The sequence below is a fragment of the Gadus chalcogrammus genome, chromosome 8 (genome assembly GCF_026213295.1).
Source record: "Gadus chalcogrammus isolate NIFS_2021 chromosome 8, NIFS_Gcha_1.0, whole genome shotgun sequence".
Classification (NCBI taxonomy): Eukaryota; Metazoa; Chordata; class Actinopteri; order Gadiformes; family Gadidae; genus Gadus; species Gadus chalcogrammus.
The window spans coordinates 16,865,283-16,876,547 of record NC_079419.1 but is presented as its reverse complement, the minus strand read 5'-3'; the positions used below and the strand labels follow the sequence as shown (position 1 = coordinate 16,876,547).

General features: G+C 47.6%; 1 protein-coding gene across 3 annotated transcripts in view; it reads right to left on the bottom strand.

Annotated features, from left to right (window-relative positions):
• Positions 1-2,516: 2,516 nt before the first annotated feature.
• ece2a (endothelin converting enzyme 2a) overlaps positions 2,517-11,265 on the bottom strand; it is an 80,031-nt gene continuing 71,282 nt past the window's right edge. For 2 of the 3 annotated variants that reach the window (XM_056596391.1, XM_056596390.1), the window contains exons 4-5: positions 4,329-4,562; positions 2,517-3,887 (exon numbers count right to left, since the gene is read on the bottom strand). In XM_056596391.1, the coding sequence (XP_056452366.1) occupies positions 3,774-3,887; positions 4,329-4,562 (348 nt within the window). In that variant the 3' untranslated portion in view covers positions 2,517-3,773. Of the gene's footprint in view, positions 4,563-11,265 lie in introns of all 3 variants that reach the window. The other variant, XM_056596392.1, reaches the window with a different exon arrangement.

Below are 11,265 nucleotides of genomic sequence, written 5' to 3'. Positions count from 1 at the left end.
TCAGGGGAAAATTGAGGAGTAATTTATATTTATGTCCACCTTTTGAGACAAACACACACAAACATGCATGCATGCAGAAAACATACCCCTATGTGTGTTTCCACCCCATGCAGACAACATACCCGTATATACAGCCACGCAAAGCAGCCAAATACATCATTTGTTAACAACTCAGACAGACAGTGAGTCACAGCCGAGCCTCAGACAGATAGAAGAACAAACAGAGGCATGAAAGGAGAACTTAAATACGCACGCACGTATACACGTACGCACACACATATACACACACGCATGCATGCACACAAGCACACACACACACGCACACACATAAACACGCCATTCCAAAGTGGGCATCCATTAATATTCCTCCTCGAGTTACATAACATCTAATGGCATTATACTGCCCTAAGGGGGGCTAGCATGTATAGTGCAGCACAGGGGAGGAACCCAGCTTTCTAGCCATACAGAAACAAGCACAAATGAGCACATAGCGACCGGCTCCAAGGTCAAAGGGAACGGGCTGGGGAGAACCTAAAGCGAAACCCCTGTGTGACCGAGGCATTAGGCCGTCCCGGCCAGAGGTGTGGATAGGTAACACTCAGAGCCAATCAATAGAGGCAGTGGAGGTAGAGAGAGGGAGGACTTTGTGGAGGAGGGGAGGGAGAGAGAGAGCGAGAGGGGAAGAGAGAGAGTGAGAGAGAGAGAGAGAGAGAGAGGGAGAGGGAGAGGGAGAGAGAGAGAGAGAGAGAGAGAGAGAGAGAGAGAGAGAGAGAGAGAGAGAGAGAGAGAGAGAGAGAAGTCAGGGGGAAAGGAGAGCCATTGAGCATGCAGCTGATTGCTGTTGTTGCCCTTGGCCAACAGAGCATGGAGGACAATTAGGTACAGAGAACACAAAGCCCCCCCTCCTCTCTCTCTCTCTCTCTCTCTCTCTCTCTCTCTCTCTCACACACATACACACACAGATCACATCGTAATCACACACATATAGACACACAGCTCTGCATTGTTTGTGTGATAGAAAGACACAAACACATGTGTATTTGACCACACAAGTACACATACTGCGTGCACATACTGTCACACACAAACATACGTACACACATGCACGCACACACACACACACACACACACACACACACACACACACACACACACACACACACACACACACACACACACACACACACACACACACACACACACACACACACAAATCGTAGTGTTGACCTGAAAAGCACATGCAGAGTCACATTAAGATGGAATGCTGTGTGAGTAAATGATGACTGATGACTGGCCTATATCTGTCCAGTATGAGGCCAGTGCCAAACTCTCCAGTTGCATAACTTAAGAACTGACAAGTTTAAATCTCCCTATTGGGGCGTACGCCAATGCACATCATTTAGTTTGAACGAGGGAGTTTAACATCCAACTGTAAAACTGCAGTATAATTCTTTATTGAAGCGTTGGGTATTCACTGAGAACACTGCCATTTGTAAAGTTTTGATCCTAACAGATATGAACACACTGAATCATCAGCCTTCTGCAAATCATTTCAATTAATCTTATTGAGCTAGCACTTACTGTAAAGCCTTTCTTCATTTGAAGAAGCTCAGGTGCCTGTCAGGATTGTCCATCTCCTCCCAGCCCTCGCTGGCTATATTGGCTTCCTGCCCGGGCAATAACATCTATTGTCAATATTGAGTCTAACGCCAATTTAGCGTTACATAACACTCTCTCCCAACCTACGTTAACTCTGCCAGCCCGTATTCAGTAAAGCTGCCAGGCCATTTATTTAAATGTTTTTTAACAAACAATTTCCATTTGGGACCCTGGAGGATTGTTACACAATTGTCACCGTGGAAACCTAACCATAAACAAGCAAAGGGTGCAAAAATGATCTCACAATGAACAGGGATCAATCTACGCCAATGGCTATCCATACATCAACTCAAACGGTGTCTGGTGGGTGTGCCTCCCATGGTACAGGCTTTTGAGAACCCTCATGTTTAAGGGGATCAACAAAGAGATAATATAGCTAACGTGCATATGCAAAGTACTGCAGGTTGCTTTGGATAAAAGCGTGTACTAACCGGCTTTAATAGAAGTGACGATTCAATGGAGGACACATTGAATCGAGGACACTACCGTCTCGAGCGCTATTCATTTGGCGGTGGCTGAGCCGCCGTGGATGTCCAAGTTCAACGCCACCTTGACCAAGGTACGCCTCGGGAGAGAGATGATTGGAAGAGGAGCCATCTGAAGGATCACACACACCTTTCATTCCCCCCTCTCCATGTCTTAAAAATAGACGGTAATTAGATCTCAGTGGAGAATTAAAAATAAATGATTTCTACTTTATTAATGTGTTCGCCCCCCATCACACAGCCCCCCCTCCCCCATTGCCCCCCACCCAAGCCCCCAGCCTTCCTGTCTCTCCCCTCGCCTACCTCCATCCATGCCTCTCGCTGGTCTAAATTTAACCAGCGGAGGAATAAGGATTTGAGTTATGTATCTTACAAAAATGAGGGGCTCTTGGATTTGCTCTAATGTTGTGTTTTATTCTTCCCAATAGAATCTCAAACATTTACTGTATTACTAACAGTTCATATGCTTCAGGGTGTCTTGACCAGTAGAAATTTTGCTCCACGTTATTATGAAAAAATATTAGTGTGTGTTAATGTAAATATATACAGTATGGGTTCACCCGGATATCTCCTTATGGTTAACTGGGACAAAGTGTAACACAATTAAGATGCTGTATTCATAGAGAACCGGATAAATAACAACAATAACATAAAAACTGTAAATGTTACAACCTGACTTTTATTTGACACAGTATTTTGATCGTACATAGTATACTGTATCTGCCATCCTTTTAGGGTACTTGACTTACTTTACAATAAACAAACATCACGGATGACTTGGCTTTTTGTAGCTGCTGCGTTGTATGAGATGAGGTCATATTTCTCCAGTCTGTGCGTGTTAAAAAGGTCCTTCAGGGTCTGACCAAGATGTAAGTTAATGCTCAAACACTGACAACAACCTAATTCATGAGGCTAATTAGGCCCGCTGTACGACACCTAATTGATGTAGCTGTCGAACAGACATACGGCGTCGGGCCTCCACCATGAGATCATCACCGACCTGGAGGGCTGTGGAGAGAGAGGGAGCACCATGCCCACTGGAGCGTTCTGGATTATGTAACAATAGGTATAAGTAGCGATAGGTGATGATGTCAATGAGAAACATTAAAATGACACCAGGGTAGGGCTTGCTGGTGCTGCTGTGTGAGTCAAGAGTCAAGGGTAGCTTCCCGATGGCTGGCTCCCAGCCAAGCGCTTGGGCTGTTGTTAATTCTGAACTCTAGTGCTTGATCGCAGGTGTAAAATGTACTGCGTGTTAAACAGCACTGTCTGATCACAGTCTCGCACCAGACATTGAAGCAGCAGGCGAAGCAGAAAGGCCGGGGCTGCTACTAGAATACTGATAGACTGCTGCCTGATACTCTACATGCAGGCTTTAGTCCTCATTCAAACACCAACCCCTTGCAATTATTAAGCAATCTCTCAACATGCAGGTTTGCATTGCGTTTTGTCAGCCATATTTGGCTGCGAGGCAGATGCAGATTTTGCTCAAGTTCAACTCATATAGCACCACGAGTTTCACAAATAAAAGTGGAACACAATTCAAAATAGAAATTGCACTCTTCAGTAGAGCGTGACACTAAAACTGCCAGGGTTCTGTGGTCGCATACAAGTTCACAAGAAGTCCATTCATTTAAAATACAGTGCAGTGGAAGGCGTGCAACCTTGTTTTGGCCAAGGGTTTACATTTTGTTCAGCACCCTGCATCCATTGAAAGAATCCGATGCTGGCTCCAGAACTCATCTGAAACACACACAGTAAACCGGACAAAATAAAAAAACTCTGTGTAGCAGTGTTGTACAAACTAGTTATGAGTTGCGAAAAGTAATACACAACTTTGGTATGTTTCGAGGCCTTCTTACGCCTCGAAACTAATGTATGCATCATGGGACACTTTGGATAATAGCATCCACCACATGGCACGTATTATACAACCACAGATTAGAAGAAGAACAGAGGGATAAGGCTAAAACTACAAGAAAATATAAAATCCTAACCAAACAAGGTTGTTTATTATAACCGTCTGTATAAAAACGTTTCCATTAAAAGTCCACAATCCTCCGAGAGCAGAAGCCCAACACCAGCGGTCAGGTCCCTCGTGGCACCGGGGTCCGACCCACCCGTCCCCTACAGGGCAATGTTCCCCAGGAAGTCCTCTGTGTCGCTCTCCTGCATGAAGGTGACCTGAGGGGGCGGGGCCTCGGCCTCCTCCAACCGCCTCGTCTCCATCGCCGCGTCCTCGGGGCTCAGCTCCTCGCCGGCCGTCATGGCGTACAGGAAGTAGTGGAAGCCGTCCCCGTACGTGTGCTGGGCGACCGACCAGCGGTACTCGCGGCGGGCGTAGAGCGGCTTCCTGAAGTGCGGCTGGGCGAAGGTGAGGGAGAGGAAGCGGCCCCGCGGCCGCAGCGCGCGTCTCACCTGCGGGGGCGAGAGGCGTGGCGTCAGTGGTCGGACAAAAGCAAACAAGTCGTCGCCCATCCCCCCCCCCCCTGCACCACCACCAGCACCACCACCAGCACCACCACCACCACCACCACCACCACCCCCAGAGTCAACATCGCCGCAAACACCGCCCGCTCTGGGGGATGAAAACGTGCTCAAGACGTCTGAACAAGAAGTGCAGGGACAGCCTCTATAAATAGGATGAGTGACGAGCCGTTGTTCTGCTGTGAGCATGAGGACTAGTGACACTTTTTCAACTCCCAATCCTTTCCTTTCTAAAGTATCAACAAACCACATCGAATAATGTCCCTAAAATACAATAAGGTATTACAAAATGAAAAAATAACTTAATTGTATCGTTTATTTTACTATCAAGGAATAAGACATAAAGTGCTACATTATACCCCAGTCATTTCACTATAAGTGTCATGGCTACAGAACACTCTCATCCCTGCTGGTATGGCGCTGTTGTGGGAGAGATGCAGCTTCTGAACCTGCAGTCTCTAGCCAAGCAGGGTTCATGTTAAGATACGCCTTGACGACACTTCTACAAATTATTAAGCCTGTGTTGTATGACCTATGAATAATTTCTACTTCTCCGACTCCGTTACCATCCGAGCATGTTCAGCCTTCATGTTAGACACACGTGTTTTTAGAAAATATTTTTAGAGATGGCAGTGTGACACGCCCACGCAAACACAAATACATACACGCGCAGTGAGGCATTCTTTGGGATAAAGGTAAACGAGGGAATGGAGCCTCAAAACAAAATGGCAATGAACGTTTAAAAATGCTAATTTGGCATTTAACAGTTTAGATTCATAGCATGTACTGACACTTTTATGGATGATAAAGTATAGCACTGATTACCTGGTTGGCTTTCGATATCACACAGGCCATCACTTTAAAATGACAATGACACTTCATGATTACATAACGGCAAACAAACAGATACATCAAAACTTAGAATAAAAAGGATAAAATAGAAAATAATGAATTCAGAATAACTGATGACCCAAAACCAACCCACTTCATAGTGCCACAAGCCCCATAGAATAAAACCCGAACACGTGCACTAATGTAAATGTAATGTAAATGCAATAAAGATGTAAACACATGTAGACAGCACGTGTGTTAGTGTACAGTACAGCTCGGTGCCTGGGCTGAACTTTATTGTACATTACTGTACTACGTAATATACATATAAAGAAAAGAAGCATCATTATCTAGCTAAATGATTTATGACTAAAAATAAGTTTGGAAAAACAAAGGGGGCGACTGTGATATACAGTATATAAACTGTAGATGTTTTTTTAGCACCAATATAGACAGATACTCAAAGCAGGATGTAAATTGATGTCTATATCCAGTACTGAGAGTCACGAGAAAGCCCCTTTGTAATAATAATAACAATTCCCCTGCACATATACCATGTTGAAGAATGGTACTTGTGGTAACATGAAGGGTCATGAGGAAGCCTCACAAAACTGTTGACAGAGTCTCGTGACAACGGGAACTGTGCTATGCTAATACATGACCCTGGTATGATACCACAGCCTGGCCCTCAGGCCAGGGCACAAGGGGGTACCGACCCCGGTAAGGGCCTCACAGAACTAAATCTGTGACAGATTTGTTTTGCTCAGACAGGATGATGAAGTGTTAGATATTATAAGTGCACTTTGCTGAAATGTGAGATCAGTTGCTTCTTGTACCAACTCCAGATTGCATGATTCAATCTCCTTCTTTAATAAATAGTTAGTAGTAATAGTAGTAATATACTTCAATCATCACACCTCTGACGAGGTGAAACACACTCGAATGAGTGACCCTCCCAGGGTCACGCCTGCTTTCCTGACTCCTTACAATATTCTGCCCAATAAAACTCAAAAACTCATCTGCACGAGTGGATGAAGCGCTCAGAAGGGGATTTTGATACGTATTTAATTTATCTACAGTTGCCAGTCTAAAAGGTGTTGGTTTGAAACCCTTACTTAATCGCTTGCTTTCTTTTACAATTGACTGAGTTTGCTTTCCCCATTCACCTGCAGAAGATCCCCTGATCCCCTCCTCATTGGTCGAAAACAACTGGAAGTGACGGAGAGCGTAACGCCCGGTTCACCCAGATTAGAGCTCATCTGGCACGAGGCTCTAGACATGAATCTCCAGTCGGATCTGTGGGACTAACCCCCCCCCCCCCCCCCCCCCCCCCACCGTTCTCCACCGTGGGGAGCTCTCCCCGCTCTCTGAGGCGTCGCTGGGTGCTCGCTCCCCAGGGCAGCTTGGACAGCCCGGGCCGGCGGTCACGTGTTGTTGTGTCATCTAAGGAGAACAGAGTCAACACCCTCACGGTGCGGCGGAGCGGAACAGCTCCCGCTACGCCGCCCGCTACAGCCCGTCTTCAGCTGGGAGAGGGGAGAGGGGGGGGGGGGGGGGGGGGAGAGAGGAGAGGAGAGCAGAGAGGTGAGAGCGAAGGGGGGGAGAGAGTAGAGGGGGGAGAGAGGGGAGAAAGAAGAGAGGGGGGAGGAAAGAGAGGAGAGTGAGGAAAGAGGGGAGAGAAGGGAGAGAGGTGAGAGAAGATGAGAGAGAGGGGAGAGAGGGGAGAGAAGGGAGAGGGGAGAGAGGAGAGAGAGGGGAGAGAAGGGAGAGAAGATAAGAGAGGGGGGAGAGAAGGGAGAGAGGTGAGAGGGGAGAGAAGATGAGAGAAAGGGGAGGGAGGGGAGAGAGGAGAGGGGAGAGAGGACAGAGAGTAAAGAGAGGGGAGGGAGAGGAGAAGGGAGAGAGGAGCAAGAGGAGATGGAGGCAGCACGTGTTCCGCTACGCTCGCCCACATGATGTCTCTCCACCAGATAGCGGCGCCGCTATAAATTATTTACCCCCACCCTCCTGACTATGACAGGAGGAGAGGGGAGGTGGAGGAGGTGGTGTCACAAAACATATGTATGCATGAATGTATGGATATGTATATATGTGGATGTGTTGTAGTGTGCGTGTAGTGTGTGTAGTGTGTGTGTGTCTGTGCGTATGTAAGGGGTTTAGTATTCCCACCACCATGTTCACCCCGTCATGGAAGATGACGTCCCAACATCTTACAACAGACTTTGAATGTGGCTTTGGTCCTCAAACTTTGATTGACATCTTGATCGCAGACTGACACATTAGCTGGCATGTGTCTGGAAATAAAGCTTGATTTGTTGATGAGGCTGACACCATAGAACACAAACACACAAACACACACACACACACACAAACAGCCCTCTCCTACACCGTGTCTTCACAGAACACAGAAGTGACCCAGATTCCTCCCACACGATCCACACCAACACAACACAACATATAGCCATTGTGTAGGCTGTGCACTGTACCCCCCCGACCCACACACACACACACACACTGATACACAACATATAGCCATTGTGTAGGAGGTGCCCTCACACACACATTTATAAGTCATGAAATGTGAGATGAGAAAATTCAACATAATATTGACATGCACCCGGACACACATACAAAAGGGAAAAGCATAAATGGGCACAGAGTTGACCCGCCCACAGACACAGACACACACACACACACACACACACACACACACGCACACACACGCACGCACCCACACACACACACAGAGGAACATGTAGGCTCAGACTTCCATCCCTAAGCAACACGTTGAGAGGTTCTGGAGCTTGTCCTTCTCCGCTCTGTGAAGGCATGCTGGGGTTCCTGAGAGAGAGAGGAGTCAGGTTTAACCCCGCCTGCCCTGGGACATCTGACACTGGGCATGCGGCGGGGCTTTTCCTAAAAGACAGCACGCACGCGCCTTCACACAGCCACTTAAGCACACACATGCATGTACGCAGACATACAGACACACGCACACACATATTCACGCAGAAATACAGACACACACAGACAAGGATGCAGACATAGACACACACACACACACACACACACAAACGTACACACCCATGCATTCAGCCCGCACACACCTGCTCTCTCTCTCTCTCTCTCTCTCTCTCTCTCTCTCACACACACACTCATCTAGGTAACACCTAGTGACACCGGCGAGCATCATGGCCGAGGCTGAATTATTGATGTGGTGACAGAAGCCTGCATTCCAGCGATCTGACCGGTGTTTACCGAACCCCCCTCCCCCCTCCCCCCAGCCACCTCACAAGTGCCTCCCCCCCCCCCCCCCCCCCCCAACCCGAACCGGCTCGCACCGGCAGACGCTTGCAGAAGAACAGTAATGTCACAAGATGTCCTTAGATTTGCTGTATAATGAAGCACACAGTGTACAGTAGAATTAATTCAGGAGAGACTATAGGGAGAGACTGTAGGGGAGAGACTGTAGGGGAGAGAATATAGGGAGAGACTGTAGGGGAGAGACTGTAGGAGAGACTGTAGGGGAGAGACTGTAGGGAAGAGACTGTAGAGGAGAGACTGTAGAGGAGACTGTAGAGGAGAGACTGTAGGGGAGAGACTGTAGAGGAGAGACTGTAGAGGAGAGACTGTAGGGGAGAGACTGTAGGGGAGAGACTGTAGAGGAGAGACTCTAGAGGAGAGACTGTAGAGGAGAGACTGTAGAGGAGAGACTGTAGGGGAGAGACTGTAGGGGAGATAATGTAGGGGAGAGACTGTAGAGGAGACTGTAGGAGAGAGACTGTAGAGGAGAGACTGTAGGAGAGTGACTGTAGGAGAGACTGTAGGAGAGAGACTGTAGAGGACAGACTGTAGAGGACAGACTGTAGAGGAGAGACTGTATGGGAGAGACTGTAGGGGAGACTGTAGAGGAGACTGTATGAGAGAGACTGTAGAGGAGACTTTATGAGAGAGACTGTAGAGGAGAGACTGTAGGGAAGAGCCTGTAGAGGACAGACTGTAGGAGAGAGACTGTAGGAGAGACTTTAGGAGAGAGACTGTAGGGGAGAGACTGTAGAGGAGAGACTGTATGGGAGAGACTGTAGAGGAGAGACTGTAGGGGAGAGACTGTATGGGAGAGACTGTAGAGGAGAGACTGTAGGGGAGGTCCACTCCGATGGGGTTAGCTAACGTCCTCCTTGTTGATCCCAGCGCGGGGAACCTTCCGCTCAGCCATGATGAGGGTGAGGACCCACTGTGTGGAGGTTGGCACGGGGCCCATGTCCTTTTGTGTGTTCAGCGTGAACAGCATCAGGCCATTGGAGCAGACTCGGGCCTGCTCTCCAGGGACTCTGTGTGGGTCACAGTGTGGTTTGTTGTTGTTGTTGTTGCATTGTCAATGGGTGACTCTTACTCAAGGCTTCTTAGTACTTTCGGTAGTTTCGATTCACAATCTGCAATCAAAATATTCTACGGCCGACTGTATAGTCTTTTGTTCGTGAAATTCTGAGGGAAAAGCTATTCAACTGAGCGGCGAACGATTTCATCTCTGCCCGAAACCTTCCATTTAAACTAAACGAAGTGTGTTCTTCCTGTGATGAGTGTATCAATAGAGATGAACTACTGAATAAACCTTTCACTTCACATTGCATCTGTCACTGTCTCTGTGTATCCGGGCCTTTTATTAATAATATTAAGATATGAGCAGGGGATTTGGATCCCAGGAGGGCTGATATTGCACTCTTTATAAATCCTCTCACTCCCGGGCGAGTGCCCTCAAGTTCCTCTTTCTTATTTGGCCCGCCTGTCCTGTACACATCTCCCCAGCCCCTGCTGTTTTTCTATCTGCCATCTCTACCATCTACCTCTAACACACACACACACACACACACACACACACACACACACACACACACACACACACACACACACACACACACACACACACACACACACACACACACACACAGATACGTACGCACAGTCTGGCATTTAGGGGGTTTGACTGATGCTAGGTCCCTTGAGGACTGGTTGTGGTCACAGCTACATATACATTGTGTGTGTGTGTCCGTGTGCCTCGGTGCGTGCGTGCGTGCCTGTGAGAGACAGATGAGGTAATGCTGGGTCAGATGGTGAGCAGGGTACAGTAGGCCCGTGACCTCAGCAGTGGAGCAGCAGCGCAGTAAGGAGGTCAATTATTCAGCGCTAAAGCTACAGCACAAACGCAGACGGCCTGGCTGGCCTCCGATAGACATGCGACCACCGCTCGGGTTTCAGTTCACAAGATGAAATGTGGTTTGTTGGGGCGTCGGAGAGCGCTGAGTGATGGAACAGTTAGTTACCTGGGGAAATACTACCTTGTTTAAAGCCTAATGGATGAGTACAGTTTCTCCCGGGACAATTGGGGAAAAAACAACAACAACCGAAATGTCATGCTACCTCCAGTTAATCTGATGAACAGCACACAACGATGATAATGCCATGAATTAATGCCACTATAAATTCACCTAAATTATGGACAGTTTATCGTACGAGAATTCAGTCCAACAGCTGGATAACGACTAGCACAAAATGGATGATAACACCATAAGGAAGATCCACTGCCATCCCAAATGGACTGGTGTCCCACAGACATCAGCAGGGTTTCATTTTGGGTCAATGTTTTGTTTATGCTTGAAATAAGTTGCATATCTCTCTTGTTTACTACCAGCTTGAGTACAAGTTGTGCGCTCTCATATTGCATTATAATAGCAGGCTATTAAGGGGTTGGAGTGTGTGTGTGTGTGTGTGTGTGTGTGTGTGTGTGTGTGTGTGTGTGTGTGTG